Source organism: Carettochelys insculpta, chromosome 3 (genome assembly GCF_033958435.1).
Source record: "Carettochelys insculpta isolate YL-2023 chromosome 3, ASM3395843v1, whole genome shotgun sequence".
Classification (NCBI taxonomy): domain Eukaryota; kingdom Metazoa; phylum Chordata; order Testudines; family Carettochelyidae; genus Carettochelys; species Carettochelys insculpta.
Window position 1 is genome coordinate 131,951,122 of NC_134139.1, and position 16,552 is coordinate 131,967,673.

Sequence of the window (16,552 nt, forward strand, 5' to 3'; positions counted from 1 at the left end):
ACATGGTTAAAGTGCTCTGTCGAGAGTTTGTCAACGTAGCTGTTCAGCTGGCAACATTATACCTCTTCCCAGTCAGGTATGTCTCTGTGGACAGTATTTTGTTGACAGAGTGTCCATGTAGTCACTTCTGTTGACAGAGAGAGCTTCCGGTTTCCTGGGCAGCCCTGTTTGCAGGCCTTCCCGTCAGCCACTCTGAGAGGGGGCAGTCCGTCTGCTCTCTGTTGACAGACCGGCTTGCTGTTTCAAGCCACTTTTATGTGTAGACACAATGTTTTGACAGAGGTACTGCTGAGGCATCTCTGTCAACAGCGATGTCTATCGACAGACACTGTCTGTGTAGACGTAGTCGTATTTTTTTTCTGCATGCTGTCTTGAGTTCTACCAGTGTGAGTTTGTCACACTAGCAGAAGCATGCCCAGCTACATGTAGATGTAATCAAAATGCTTTTGACAGTGCTTTAGAATTGACTAAAGCAAGTACTGGAACTCAGATCAGTGTAGCTACTTTCTTCTGCTTTGTTGCAGCACTAGAATTCTGTGAATATAGGAAATTATTTTTCTTTATTTAAAAAAAAAAAGTGCTGGAGTATTTCCCATTTCACATGGGCTGTGTATGTTTGTCATGGGAGTTGTCTTATTTTTGAGATTAGGATGTTTTGGGAATATTTGATTTGCAAAGGCAAAAATCCTATCTGTATCTGTCAGAGCTTTTTTTGAAGTCCTCAAGTCTTATGGCTATCAGTTGTACTTGCGGAGCATCAATTTGTCTTCCATATAAATACAAAATTATACCGAGAAGGCTACAAGTCCTTGAACTTCAATCAAATGCAGAGTTTCTCATACCCACATCCCCTGCCATGTGGCAAGGCCTAGTGAGAGATTGCATAGAAATGCAGTTTTGTTCTGAGACTTCAAATTTCAGTTCTTTCCTGGAATCTTATCACAGTGCTACAGAACACATATTTGAGGCCCTGTAAGTTATTGGGTGCTATGTAAATAATCATTCTGGAAACTAGCTTTCTTTCAAATTTTAGTTATTATCTTTTTACTTAAGGCTTATGGGCCTAAATAAGGATGACTCTCTTTTTTTTAAAGGTAAAAGTAGGGATGTAAAATCCTGGCTAATAGGTTAACTGGTTAAACTGTAGGTAAGCCAGGTAGTGGGGGGAAAAAAGGAGGGGAAGCTGGGGAGAGCACTGGAGCTGTGGTGTAGGGCCTAAGCGAGAAATAGGCTGCAGGAGCAGGCTAGAGTTGGGGTGCAAGGTCTAGATGGAGGGTGAAGGGTGGCTGGGGTGCAGGGTTAGGGTGAAGAGGGGAGGATGCGGGCGTGGGCCGTAGGTTCCTCATTCCTGCTTTACTATAACCTGTTTTAAATTGTGTCTATTCTATGCCTTGGGCACTCCTGACAGATAATCACTTAGAAGATATGGACCTCTGAAGTTGGGAGGCAAACTATGGGCACATACCACCTTGCCATTTTTTGCCATATCATTTGGTTGCTTTGTTCAACCTACCACAATTATTGCAGGTTATTTTCAGGCCAGAGCCTTCATGCCATGTACAGAGGTCACTGACTGTGATACATAGTTTTGGATAATGTGTGAAGCTCTATTTAGAAATATACATACTTGCCTACCGTCTTAAGTATGGGAAGTATAACTTTAAGAAATCAAGGGAAGCAGGAGGACTGAATAGCTCAAGGGGAAAAGATGCAAAGCATTTTCCACTTAATAGTTGCAGATTTCATGTTGACTCATAGGAAGTGACCAGACATTATCCCCATAAAGCAGGTGTCTAGCTATGTTACGCGAAATGTGTTGAGTATCTGTTATTTAAATGAGCTTATGATTGGCCTTGTCTAAGGAAAGCTCATGGTAGTTAGGATTTGTATTAAGTGAAATGATATTTCAAACTAACATGGCTTACTTCCTTTCATTGGATTATAGCATTACAAAATTAACTAATGTGTGGCTAGAGTGAATTGTAATTCTTAAAACATTTAGGTACTCTGACTTATTCAAAAATTAGCAATTTTCCACTTTGAAGTTGTTTTACACTCTGCTAGTTTTATATCTGAGTGATTTGTTCTTCCTTTTGGTCTTGTTCAAATATGTTTTGTGATGAAGCAATTGAAAGGTAGACTGGAATTGCCTGCCTTGAAGTATACCCTTTTTTTTTTTTTTTTGGAGGGGGTTTCCATTGAAGAAAATCTGTTCCTCAGAACAACTGTAAGCTTAAATGTGCATTAAGTGCAAGTTCCAAGTGTGTTTTTTCTTTGATCTTTCAGATCTAATTTTACTGCTACCTTGGGTTAACTAGTTGCATTTTGTGAGTTTATATCCCCATAATAAATAGTTTTTTATTTTAATTACCCCGTATCAGAGCTAAAGAAGGGTATCATTCCTCTGTTACGAGAAACTGAATTGTTTTCATTTCCAAAGAAAAGATCTTGTGACCCTGGTCGAGGGGAGCCATTCTGAGTTTCTTTGCTCAGTTAGGCCAACTGCAATGGAGCAGACAATCCCCCAAACTGGTGACTATACTAATGCTTGAATTTGCCAAGTCAGTGACAAAATGGCATATACATTTGCCTTACTGGTTACCCAGAAGTCAGAAAAACAGTCCCTCAAGGCAACCCAACCTGGGCTTTCCGGTTAGACAAATCAAATACAAGGGTTACTGAATCTTTGTCATTGTATAACCAAATTCTAACAATCCCAAATGATTGGACATATTATCCTGCAGGTCAAAGAATATTTCCGATCTTACCTAAATACATGCATCGAACCAATTCTTATTAACTAAACTAAACTAAGATTTATTGAAAATAAAGATAATGCATTGATCCATAGATTATTGTATGTACAGACTTTATTAAAATTCTTCGTCCAGTTTTGTAGTAAAACAATGGGTTTCATTCAGAGTTGTGGTCTTTTGGAATTAGTCCATAAGTTCAGTTTAACGTCCAGTATCCAGGCAATCCCAAATGAAATTGGAGACCTCAGTCCTTCAATTTATACTATACAGCTTACTGTTAAAGCTTAAGCAGCTCAGAGATGAAAAGATCAGGTCCTGGGGTGGGTGGGTGTGTGTGGTAGCTTTGTTTGTTTGGGTTTGGTTTTTATCTGAAATCTTAATACTGCTTTCTAGTAGCCTCGTAACAGCATGAGGTCCTGGGGTGAACAGTAGTGTCTTTGAAGTAAGCTCCTATTTTCTAAACATCATGGGTAACTTACGTTGTGTTGGTCCGTGTAATTATTATCCATTAAACAGTTTATAGACAGTTTACCACAAACTTTTAAAGAGACCTCTAGACAAGACATTAAACTTGAGTTCCATCTGAGTATTAACATCCTTTTGGTCTCTGAATTATCTGAACACAGTCATGTGAAATGTTTGGTTACAGTGTTAAACTCTAAGAAGATATGGGTAAACATAGACTACTATACCCACTACCTCCCAGTTCCTTATCAGTACAAATTTGCCTTTCAAAGCTCTAGTGTATTTAATGTGACTATAATAACTGTTGATAAGGAATAGGTCTAACATATAAAATTGTTGAATACTTCCTTTTAGAGTTTAAACTTGTAGTTTTTTAGTCTGCTTAACCCTTTCTAGTCCTGTGTTAGACTTGAGAGAATATTTAATTACTGTTAAAATATAAATAGTTGTGGTTAAAGTCCAGTCCCATTGAAATCAGTGGTAAAGATCCCATTGCTTAACTTAGTGGAACCAGGATTTCATCATCGGGCTAGGTTTACACTAGAGACCTGTACTGGTATAACTATCTCTTTTCAGGAGTGTTTAAAAATCCAAACCCTGTAATGAAGTAGTTAAAATGACCAAACCTCCCTCTTCCCCACCCTTTCTAGACAGCACTATTTCAATGGGAGGGCTTCTCCCACTGATAAAATTACTTCCTTTTGGGGAGGCTGACTGACTGACTGAGCCAACAGGAGAAGCTCTTATTGATGTATAAACAATAGCTCAAAGCAATATTTTTTCCCCATTACATTCAGTTTTGATATTTCTGGTTATAAAACTTACTTTTTCTTCTGATTTTGAAATGGTTTCATATGGACTTCTAGCAAAGCATGCTGCCTCCAGCAATACTAAGTTTTAAAATGTTTAACCTCATAGGCACATCAGCTTCATGTTAAATGGTGACTTTTAAAACTAAATAATTAAAACCACTTTCTACACTTATTAGCTACATACACATGAGAGTTTTGTTGACAAAACTCATGGAGCGTCCACGCTAAAAATGCACTTCTGTTGTCAATCTTCTGCCTTCCGCCCATGAGGCAGAACGCCTTTTGCGACAATCGGTTGACACAAGGGCCGTGTGGACGCTCCGGTGGCTCTCTGTACATGGGGGTGGGGTTTCCGGGTCACTGGGCAGCCCTGACTGCTGTGCTTCTGGTTGGCCATTCTGTCGAAAGAGCAGCTGGGAAGTCTGGCTGCTCTCTGTCGACAGTGCAGTCTGCTTCTGTGTGTGGCCGCAAGCTGTCAACAGAAGTTTTGTTGAAAGATATATATTCTGACAGTAACTTCTGTCGACAGATCACTGTAGTGTAGACATAGTCATTGTAATTAGTTAGAGAAGCACCCAGAGGTGTCATTGAGTCCTTAGTGCTTCTTACAGTGTGTACAGTAAGACGTAACTGTCCCCAAAACTTTACCATTTAAAAATGCAAACCAACCAGCTGCATTAGGGAAGCCTCCAGAGTAAGATTGCATTACTAATACCTGTACTTGTCGTATTTTATTTCAGTGGGCGCTAACTCAGATGCAGAGGTTTGTGATACCTGAAAATAGTTAATGTTGACCCTTAATTATTCATTACAGCATATAAGAATAAGAGAAGTGAGTATCGTTTTACAAAACTGGACACATGTATTTTCCAAAGTGCAGAAGTAGTGTGAAAGATTTAGTGTATATAAGTTGACTACATTAAAAAGGGATCGCCCAACTGTCAAGCTGTCCTACAGTGGGTGAAGAGCTTAAGTGCCTGCCTGAGGGCAGACTGTCAAGAAGGCTAAACCACCAAATTGACAGAGAATTCGTACTTAGGTTTCATTTAAAGAAAATTATCAAGTGTAAACTCTGCAGGCACCATTAACAGTCTGAACAAGGAATACCCTTGGGTATTCCTGATCTGTCTTGCCATCCAGTTAATCTTCCTTTTGTGGTAGGTGGTCCCTGTAAACCAATAATCACAGTAATATTTTGGTTACTCTCAGTCTTAAAGGACCAGTTACTTCGTCAGGCCAGTAGTACTTTAGGCAATGCTTGTAGCCAACTCTCCATAATAAAGTGCCTACCTAAACTAAACTACCTGGGGATTGATTGGTTTATGTACGAAAAAAAACATCTAGAGTTATTTACAAAGCTCATGATGTAACACACACACACCAGTGAGTTCCGGTCTTAAATTTCAAAAATGGCAAATAAAAGCTTCTATAATGAAGTGATTCTAGCCCCCTAAAGTCCTAAAATGGTAGTGTAAAGAAGTCCGTGAAGGTGGGGAGGGTATTGATGGACTTGCCTTGTCAGACAGAACTGTAATGTTTTCTGTTGGCAACTAGCATTTCGCACTAGGTAATAATTGTCTCCTGACTGGTGATTTTACACAGCTGTAAAGACTAAGATTGCTAACAGTCAAATATCACCAGAGTGGGGGGTTGGGGATATAGATGTTATACATGAGACTAATGCACACAAGAACTTAAAAGTATTCAATAAAGTCTAAACAACTGAACACCTTTTTGTATTTTTTTAATATCATTTTGTTAATATTAACACACAGGTGAGCCAGACTGGCCGGCCAGTTAGGTATTTGTCAGTATGCATTGGAGATATGGGGTCTTGGTTTGAGTTGGCACCTCACCCGCCAGTGTCACACTAACACAAGCGTTTCCCAATTTTATTTGGCCACAGAACCCTTTTAAATGGAAAAGAATTTTGCAGAGCCCTTAAGTCTTTTATTTATGGCTTAACCTCTTTCAGCCCCTAACCTACCCCCTCATCCCCCTCATCTGCAGGATTACCTGGCATCAACCCCAAACCAGTCCCCAGGACTAACCCGTCCACCCAAAGAGGTCCTCTGCCTTCCTGAACAAATTCTGCCCTAGCGCTCTGTCCTGCTGCTGCCGCTGAAATAATGGAACTAAATTCAGTTGGTTGAACACCCAGATCCCTCCTGCTGGCTGTTTAAACCAATTAAATTTAGTTGTACTCTTTCAGCAGCAGCAGCAGGGCAAGGAACTGTAGAGGAGTTAGCAATGTCAGCGTCTGGAGCGGCAAATGACTCCTTGGAGTTGCAGGTTGCCAAACCCTAATAATTTTCTCATGTAACACTTATTTTCACTTTGAGGAACCCCAGGGTTCCCAAGAACATCATTTGGGAAACACTGTAGTAATACACAGTAACATTGTGGTGTGTGGGGAGATGGGTTCTGAAAAGTGCAGTGGATTTATTTTCCTGCAGTGGGGGCTCAGTTTTTCCAAAAAATTAGCAAACAACCAGTATTTCCCAATGCATACTCATAGCTAAAACCATCATTATAAAGAGTGCCTATTTTCCTAGGAGGTATGCTGAAAAAACTACAGGTAGTTGATGTAAAATACCAAACATCTAACAGATTACTATGTTTTTCAGTTCCTTTTGGTGGCCTGAGCTGGGTTTTGAATTTTGAGGTGAAGGCTCTTTCTTTTCCAGTGTGCTTGCTTCTGTAGCTCTTAACTTTATTTCATACTGGGAATTAGTGTAATGTGGATGAGCTAGTGCTTTCATAGTATTTTCATTGTTGCCTCAAATGGTGGTTGGCCGAATGGCAAGGGAGCTGATGCGAAGTTTGATGGCATTTCTCCATCTGTCTGTTTTTTGAACACTGCACACCTGGGATTTACTTTCAGACAACTGTAATACTGATTACAAAAATGTAGGTGCAGCTGTAAAACACAGACTAAGTGTTTTGAATCTATGTTGTTAGTATATCAAGGAAAAGGTCATGACTTTACTTGCATGAAGTCTATAACGTAGTTCTCAGTGCTCAGAAATAATAAATGTCTGTATTTACCTGTATGAGGATAGACTTACCTTAATTTGTTTTTAAAATATTGGCAAAGCTTCATTTGTTCTTTGTTCTCTCTTAGGTTTCTACAAGTTGGAGTGTGATTTAAATTTCTCATCATATGGATCACTGAATGATTAACAGATGGCCTTACCTCGTCTTACAGGAGCTTTACGCTCCTTTTCAAATGTCACTAAACAAGAAGATTATAGTGAAGAATCGGGTGACTTAATGGTAAAGATACTAAGCTTATTTTTTGTTTTTTGTTTTTGGCTTAAATTCTAGGATATGTTTCTTTAAGTTAAAGTACTGTTTTGTTAAAGGCAAGATCAGGCAGACAATGTAAGTATAGGTTCCTTGTGCATTTCCTTCTTATCCCATTATGTTCATACAACATTGCATTTACCTTGTCTTGTAGGGTTTGTACAAAGCCCCGTCTTTTGTTTTGCATTTTGGTTTTCTTCCTTTCTCCCTACTGAGGTGTTCTCTCCATGAAGCCTGATTAAATAGGGGTTGGGAGCCTGCCTATATATGTGCCGAAAGGTGTGTGCTGTGCTTTAACTAGATAATTTGGTTTTTTTTGTATAGTACAAATATGAAATTAACCATGAAATAAAATAGCCATATATAACAAAAATGAGCAGTTTTGGGGGGGTTTGATTGCTTGAGTAACTTTCATTAATTCATTGAAGGATAACCTATTTTTAAAATGCCTTTCTGAGTTTGCTTTTCCCCAGCACGGGGATTTCGTAGCATCTCTACTATTTTTCCAAATTTAGTCAAGCAAGAGTGGCGTTCCTGGAGAACACTTCCTTCTCCCACCAGTAATTGGAAACAGAACATTTTAGTTGTAATAAAAGTAGGTTATTGATTCTTACATTTAGCTGGGATAATTATACTTTCTTTACACACACTTTATAAGTAAATATGCTCTTTGTTTGAGGTTAAGCACAGCTGACCTCTTAAGGTGATGGAACATAGTAGTGTTTCTCTTCACTTTGGACTTTTTAAAAAACTGTAGTGCCATCTCTTAAACCTCCCTGCAGTATGCATATGTGATATCTTCTCCCCTGAGCAATAGAACAATGTCCTGAATGGCCTGGCAAACTTTCCGGCCTTGTGGGGGTGGGGCCAGGGGGGAGGGGGAGCAGGGGTGCACAAAACCCTTCTAAAGAAGAAAACCTTTTTTTTTTTTCCCCCCAGAAGTACATTCTGTTTAGCTAACCAAAACTTTGTTTGAGACTGTGTTTAATCACAGGGATTTTAAGTGGGAATTTAGGCTTGGCAATCTGACTCAAAGATTGAATTTGAAGATCTGTAACTGTTTCTGTGTTCCTTGTAAATGTGTGATCCTTAGGAACAGGCAACACTCTTTAGTAACAATTTCTTTATTTTGCAGCATGATGGTAAGGGACAGCAATGACAATAACAGATATAAACCATATGGTGTTAAGGACAGTTAATATTCAAATACAACTTAATTCTGACAATGTCTTTAACTGGTTATTCTAGGTTAACATCTGTTAAGCTTAATAACAAACTATACTCCTTACTCCTTTGGCAAAGGGATCAAAGGACCCACTGTAGTGAAGGATGGTGAGAGTCACAAAGTAGAGTACAGAGGTATCGGGCTTTAAGGAAATAGAGACTTGGTGCCAAAGACAAAGAGAAGAAAGGTCATGCTCTCCAATACAGAGTGTTGAGGCTCAGGTATTGGAACACACCTACAGTTGCAGCGGCAGAATATTTATACCCTATCTGTTCTCAACCTATAGTATACTATAGTAACTCCTGGCATTTTCCTCTATCTGAATATTGATGAAATGCCAACATTAACTGGAAGTTCAGCCTATCTAACTGGACTTGAGATACGGTGATGACGGAGACATTAGTCTGTTCATACAGGCATTTCTCTTTGTGGTTGTAAGTTAAGTAAAAGATGTGGGCAGAATTGGTGCCTAATTGTCAGTCTCGCTTTTATTTTATGTGCAGGATGTCCCTGTAGACATTCTTGCTTCCACATTACTGCTAAGTGTGCAAAAAGCTAGGCCAGTAGGCCTGTGTAGCCTAAGTTGACTAAACTAACATGGCTTCTTACTATACATGATTAATAGGCTAAGCAGAAAAATCAAATCTAAGTGCCAGAAGTATCACATCATGTCTCCCTGTGGTGATCTTTCAGTAAAACTGAATATTGAAAAACAAAATGCAATTATTACATACTTTCATGTGCATATGTCATTTGACTGGCTTTGGAGTTAGAACTAATGGAACCTGAAATTACTATGTGGTTTTTGTAGCATCACACACTTAATTCTAAAATCAAAGGGTTATTTTTGTCATCAACTATGATAAACCTTAAAAATACCTGAGTAATATGATGATAGCCAGTTTATCTTGAAAAGTTAGTTCATAGCCTGGTATCTGTTAAATAAAAATCTTGATTATAGTTTTGCCATCCTGAAAGGTGTTACTACTTGCAACATTTTTTGTTCAGCCCTTTGTGAGAAACTTATATCTATACACCACATTAAACCTCTCTTTTCTTTGTAAATTAAAATCTTAGCATTGGAATCTGGCTGTAAATGTCTGAAAACAAATTTGGGTGGAAAAAAATACATGGAACTCTTGCCAGGGCTAACAAGCAAATTAAAGGCTTCTCTTTTGGTTGTGTAAGAAGCAAAAGGGTAAACAATATTTAATTTAGAGGATTGGTAATGTGAAAAACCAACACGTGGGCCTGCAACTCTGACAAAATTATGAAACTCAGAGCAAACCTGTGGTTCAGTGGACACGTAACTTGAGATGTATGTTTACCAAGAAGCCTGCATTCTTCCATTCTAAAGACCACAGAAGTACCTTGTCTTTGGGGAGCTAACTAATCTTGTTGTTTCAAGTCTGCCACATAATACATAAATTAAGATTTCATCCAGTTTTACGTCAGGGACTTATCTAAAATAGTGGGTTCTCCAAAAAGGAATACTAGGCTACTTCCAGTGGCTGACAGATCTGTCTCTAAAAAATAACAAGCAGCCACATGGCACCATAGGCTATGTTTACCCAGCAGCATTATTTTGGAATAAGCTATTCTGGAAGAGATTTTCCAGAATAGCTGATTTTGAAATATTGCATCTACACAATGTGTATTGAAATAGTGCTCAGGTATTTTGAAATGTCCACACTGATAGACAGCCTGGGTAGGCTGGAGGCCCCCTATTTCAAAATAGCCCCTATTCCCTGTCTGTACAGCCCTATTCTGAAATATCCATTTCAGAACTGGTGCTATTCCCCATACAGTGAGGTTTACAGAACTCAGAGTAAGTTGTCTGTTTCAAAATTATTTTGAAATAGCAGTTTGGCTGTGGAGACACTGTATTTCAGACTAGTGGCCATTATCTGAAATAATTGCTGTGTAGACACCCTTAGATTAATAAATTTTATTAGCTTGTTTTAAGCTTAGTCGTCTTTCACTTTTGGAACCATTTCTAGTTCTGTCCTTTAAATTTGAACTCTTAAAGTCCCACCTTCTTTTGCGGGGGGGGGGGGGGGGTGTGTGTGGAATCTTGTTTTACTTTCGGTATAAACCAGGCCAATACGGTGATAAAACTGAAAGTTAACTCCAGTTAACCTGGCAAGCTGCTGAGTATTGCCTTTAAAGGGACAAACCATAGTGTATCTGACTGGTCAAGGAGAGTGTTTGGATATTGTAGAACACATAGTTTTGGGAAAATATGGGACTATGGGATTTTTGGGGTGAAAATGGTACAACAAGCAGGCTGCCGAATGGGAGTGCTGAATCAGGACTGCGTAACCAACCGTGCATTTTTTTTGTCTAATAATTGGAAGTACCCAGTGAAGAGAGAAACAGACAAGCATTTTGAAGCACTTTGGGTTATGGTGCAGGCTGTGGTAGAGCCCCTCACTGGTGTGGACTGCACTGTGACACTGTCTCATGCTGATTTTTTTTTTTTGGGGGGGGGGGGGGGGAAGCTTAAGAAAAATAAATTTCAGCCCATTTCAAAATTGAGATTTGGGCATAAGGTTTTGGTAGCTTCTTACTATTTCCCTCCTTGGTTTACAAAAAAACAAAACCCTCTTTAAAAATATGGAATATCAGTGTGGTATGCCCCAGTAAGTACATTTTCAGGAATGAAAGCATAATTCTTTTAGGGACACTGTTTTAAAATAGATGGTGCTGCAACTGTTGCTGAAAAGGGAAGCTTACATTGCAAAAATGTCTGTTGCTTAGCCATTCTGATTGTAGTGTTTAAGGCACAAGAATCCATTGTGAGCTGTAGAAAAGGAGAGCCTTTTTTTTCTAATAAGATGACTTGCATTAACCACCTAATCATTCAGATTCATGGATGAAAAGTGCTGTAAAAATGTAAAGAGTTTTTATTACTAATGCTGACAAGCCTAATTTGTGAGAGAAGTACCGTTTTGGCCTTTGGCAGTATGCATTGCTCTGAGTGAACCCACACATTACTACCTTTAAATATAAAACTCTTCTTAGGTTATTGTGTCAAGAGTTTGTCTCTTACAAAAGCTATCTGTGCCCAGATGTGCATAGTCCTTTGCTACGTAGTGAGTGTCTGTCTGTCTGTCTCTGTACACATTTACAAATTGTATGTTAATTTTAAACAATGTAAATTTCTTTTTTTCCAGAATAAAAGGTCAAAATTACATCAACAGTTAATGAGTTCTGAGCTAACTTGGAAAAGGATAGTAAAATTTGTTGAAGACAGTTTGGACAAGAAAGAACAGCAATCTGTAAGTGAAGATTTAAGAACTATATTACAGGCTGCAAAACAAATAGGTAAGTCTTAATTTGTTAGTAATATCAACCTGCAAACCAAATTAAGTTGATTCCTATGTTTTCTACCCTACTTCTGCCCTGAGGAATACCCTGGAAACTCAAGCCAGTTCAAGTTACACGTGCATATTTAAGATTAGAATTTGGGACCCAGGTCACTTTTTTTTTTTTTTTTTTTTTAAATTTGACTTAATTTCCCTTTTCTGGAATTGTGGCTTTTGAAGCTGTTAGTGCTGTTTCTCATTGCTTTTTAATCAAACTCCAGTAATTTAAAAGGTGTTAAAGCTACTTTTGGCACTTCAAGTGAAGAAGAGAAGTAACAAATTTGCTGGTATCTACTTCAGTGCAAGGTAGCTGCAATATCAAAAATGGACTTTTTCATAACTGTCATTTTGAAAACTAGGCATTTAAGATACAAGAGACAGAGAAAAGCCTCTAATTTGAACATCCCTTCCCACACCTTTTACCAAGGTAGGGGACAGAGTGAAGGAATTTTTTAAAAAAAAGCGGGGGGTTGGGGGGAAGAGCAGCGGGGTAAGCTTAAACTAAGCTTAAAATTTCATTCTTTCTTTACTGCTTCATCAAGCTTAAATAGCAGCCACAAGGTAAATATGACTAGTGGGCATTAAACTATGTAAACCTGCTATAGGACCTTGTGTAGATATAGCACCTTGGTGGCCTTATGGGATCTCGCGCACATATCCCTGCATGTGATCTCCTGAATACCTGAAAAATAGACTGCTTTGTTGGAGTTAGAGATATCTTGCTTCAAAGTACAAAACCCTTGACCAGACTACCATACAAAGTAACGTTCTGTCTGGAAAACAGTGTTAGTTTCTACCAATGGCAGCTGAGTCCAGCTTCAAAGAATCATGCCACTGTACGAGGCCTATGTTATTTCCTTGCCTCTTAATGATGGTGACGTTCCTCAAAGGGCTCTCGCTTGGCTTTCCTCATGACCAGGAACTCTTTCCTTCTTGGAATCTTAACTTGAATCATTTAGATAGATGAATCCTTCCTGTTACCTTCACTATCAAACAAGACATTCATGAAAAAGCCAGCCCTAACTGCTAGGCCCTCATCTGGGTCCTTATCTTGTGCCTTCCTCGCATGTCCTATCCCATGGGTGGTGTCTTTTTTGGCCCTCAACATGAAGTTTCTGCCAAAGGTGACTTCTGACTTGCACAGTGGTTAGTTGATTCGTATCCTGGTATTCTTTCCTAAACTGCGTGTCTATCCTGTGTATAATGAAACTTCATATCTTGGATGTTGAGAACGTTCTTGTTTTTAACTAGATAAGGACCAAGCTGTTCAGGAGTACACTGAAACCCCTCATAGCATTTGTTGAGAGGTTTAAGGGCCAACCCTTGTATCAGTTTCTAACCGTCTGGACTTCTTAAAGTTTTTGTAAAACACACAGAAAAGTTAGGGTTCAGGCTGCTTCTGTGGCCTGCTTCAGTAATATGTGATAGCAAAAAGATATAGAGCAGTGATGTGGAGATCATTTGATATCCTCTGGTACAAGAATATATAGAAAGGGAGGAAAGAGACACTTGATTTTTTTTTTTTCTTCTAATTTAGCATTTGACTCAAGTTCTGATAGCTTATTTCTTCATTTGCTTGGCTTTTTGGTGTGTAGTGACTCATGTACATTACAGGTTGAACCTCATGTTGTCTGGCCCACTAGGTACCCCCTTGCAGTGCTCTATGCCCCCAGAGCATGGGACTCTGCTCCACTGGCTTGTTGGGACTCTCCCCTGGTCCGGCAATACACATGGCCCTAGCTCGCTGGCTTTTTCCCATGAGTTTTCCAACCTTGGAGCAGCCACAAGATTACTGATGATGCTGGACTGTGGTGTTGATAGAGTAGGGAAGCCTGGATTACAGAGGTACAACCTGTATGATGGTTCTTGAGTAAATGGTAAAGAATAAATATTTAATAATTGTAATATTTTTTGTTTAGTTCTCATATGGGTGGTCCACAAAAATGGCTTTAGTATTGGTAACCTACATTTGTCTAATTTTTTTGGAAAGTAAAGTTATTTTAATAGGGATTCTTTAGTGATAGACAGTGAGAGTGGGAGTTCCCTACTAAACTCTGTCTTTAACTGGTCAGATTAAGTAATGAATAAGCGTTGGTTCTGACAATTGGTTTTTAGTCTTACACTTTTGAATGAAGATGGAAATTGTGTCCTTACACCAGTCTTTTTCCACATTTTACTTGACAGAATAAGGTGGTGTCAGTAATACCTTCATGTTAATTTCCTGATGGTTTTTAATCAGGCAAGCCTACAAACAAAATCTTAATGAAAAGCCTATTTTTAGTATACCCATACTGTTGCATTTACTTTTTTTCCCCTCAGTTTATCCCCAGAACATACGCTTAACCCTGAAAATATTGTATCATCCGAGATCTGTTGCAGTAAAAGCTTTTAACGTCTATTTGATCTTTATTGGGAGACTGTTTCCTGCCTCAGAGGGGCATGATCTTGACTGTCTTTAGCACAATTGCATCTAGAGAAATGGTAGGGGTGTGTTTGTTTTTTGTTTTAAAACTACTTTTAGCAGCACAGAATACTTTTTGGAATCATGCATGTCCCCTTTCTTGAAGCGTGGTTGTGTTCTCTTTTTGTCTCCCTACTTCTACCACTAATATTTGGAGCAGCTTTTCTTCTCTCCTTGCATGGATTTGGTCCTTGGCTCCTGATGAATAGGTCCCATCACCCAGTGACTTCTCACCGTGTCAGTTACACAGGGATGCTTTTCTTTGAGAAATTAATTTCAATATTGACTTAAATCCTCTGAATTACCCTAACAAGGCTAAGACAGTTAAAAGACGATTTATGTGTTTGCAACAATTAATATGCAAATTCAAAAAACAACCTCTCTTTAAAATTGACACTTCTTCCATAACCAGCTTTTTTCAGAGAGAATTTAGAAACTGGTGGTTTTATGTATTCTGGCTGTTGCAGAGTGTGTTGCTGAGTGTAGGAGGTAAAAGTAGCTATCCTCTTTGCCTTTGTAGCTACCTTGCCCTTCCAATCTTTCCCTTCCTGAAGCTAATGTGCAATGGTGATGACATATAAACGTGAATATGGACAGTTAAATTACTTATTCCAGTCTGTTGCTAATGAAGTGCTGAAGTGGATGTGTTAGAACACTGCAGAGTAACTTGAACTAATGAAGAAGCTTCTGTGGACAGTATAAAGTTCTGAAATAAATAATATAACTGCCACACAGGGAGTAAATGAGGAGTGTTAAGACTTTTGTGGCTAAGTGGGATTTTTGTGCGTTTTCTTAAACTTACACTAAAATTGGCAAGCTACCTGACCTTTCCTACATTTCTGCTAATTGGAGCCTGCAGAGCTGTTTATACAAATAGAAATATACTTTTGATCTCTGCCTCTAGATATTTGCTGCTGTGAGCACAGACGACAGCTTGTTAAAAGCACTCAAATTTTCTATACATTTTAGATAATTAAAGCAGTATGAGGGGGGGAGTTGAGACTGTTACTCAGAATTACACGATTTAAAAAGGACACTAAATTATGTTGATTGGAACATGCAGCGGTCCAGTGTTACCGCAATGATCAGCTTTCTTATTGTGGGAATCCCTGGACTAAATCTTTTGTAACTTCTCTGTTAGGGAGCAAATTGATTTAAGAACTAATGATTACTACTTACCTCATTCAGAAATGTTTTTGTAGGGGCCTGGGTAGAGCTCCTAAGTGCTGTCCCATTGCATTTAATTTGTTAGCTAGCACTTATACATCTCAGTATTCCATACTCCAAGACTTGTTCCTGATCTGTCTTGAGCTGTGCCTAGCTAATTTTTTTTTATGTTCATAGCAGGAATTTTTAATATGCTGGGTTTCCACCTATCTTTTCCATCCTTTAAGCAAAGGTTCCATGTATTTCACACACTGTGGTTTATAGAAGAGTATTCATAGTGGTCAAAGCCACACTATTTTCTGTGAGGAACTGGTGAGATCTATTATCCCTTTTACTATATAAGGCCCTACCAAATTCATTGCTGTGAAAAATGTGCCATAGATTATGAAATGTGGTCTCCCCCAGTGAAATCTGGTTTGCTATGTATTTTTATTGTATCCTATAAAAGTATTCCTTACTACATGGTAAAATACATAAAATTATACAGTGTTTGTCAAACTGGAGTTCCTGATCCCAAAAGACCTTGCGAGGTTGTCTTATGAGAGTAGAGTGGGTCACAGTATTGCCACCCTTGCTTCTGTGTTGCTGCTGGTGGCAACTCTGCCTTCAGAGCTGAGCACCTGGCCAACAGCCACTGTTAGCTAGCCACCCTGCTCTAAAAGCAACATGGAAGTAAGAATGGCAGTATCATGACCCTGGATATGAGAAATGCTGTGTCTGAAGGGCTGACCCCCCCCACTTCCTTTCTTCCATTTTTAAATACATATTCAAGTTTTGTTGCAACACAGTGAAATAAAAGATTTTAAATAGCTGAAATCATAAAATTTGAGGTTTTCTAAACTGCCATGATCATGAAATTTGTGAAAATGGACTGAGTTTGGTAAGGTCCTAAATATAAGGATGAATTTTGACTTGCTAAGGTTTGGGCTCTCCGCGCCCCCCCCCCCCCCCCCCCCCCCCCCCCGAAGATTTTACTAAAACTTCTGGGACAA

At 38.9% G+C, this 16,552-nt stretch overlaps 1 protein-coding gene across 3 annotated transcripts in view; it reads left to right on the plus strand.

Annotated features, from left to right (window-relative positions):
• Positions 1 to 16,552, plus strand: part of ASCC3 (activating signal cointegrator 1 complex subunit 3) — a 501,864-nt gene that overhangs the window by 11,247 nt on the left and 474,065 nt on the right. For 2 of the 3 annotated variants that reach the window (XM_074990822.1, XM_074990825.1), the window contains exons 2-3: positions 7,158 to 7,309; positions 11,741 to 11,891. In XM_074990822.1, coding sequence (XP_074846923.1) covers positions 7,220 to 7,309; positions 11,741 to 11,891 — 241 coding nt within the window. In that variant the 5' untranslated portion in view covers positions 7,158 to 7,219. Of the gene's footprint in view, positions 1 to 4,818; positions 4,866 to 6,660; positions 6,699 to 7,157; positions 7,310 to 11,740; positions 11,892 to 16,552 lie in introns of those variants that run through there. The other variant, XM_074990823.1, reaches the window with a different exon arrangement.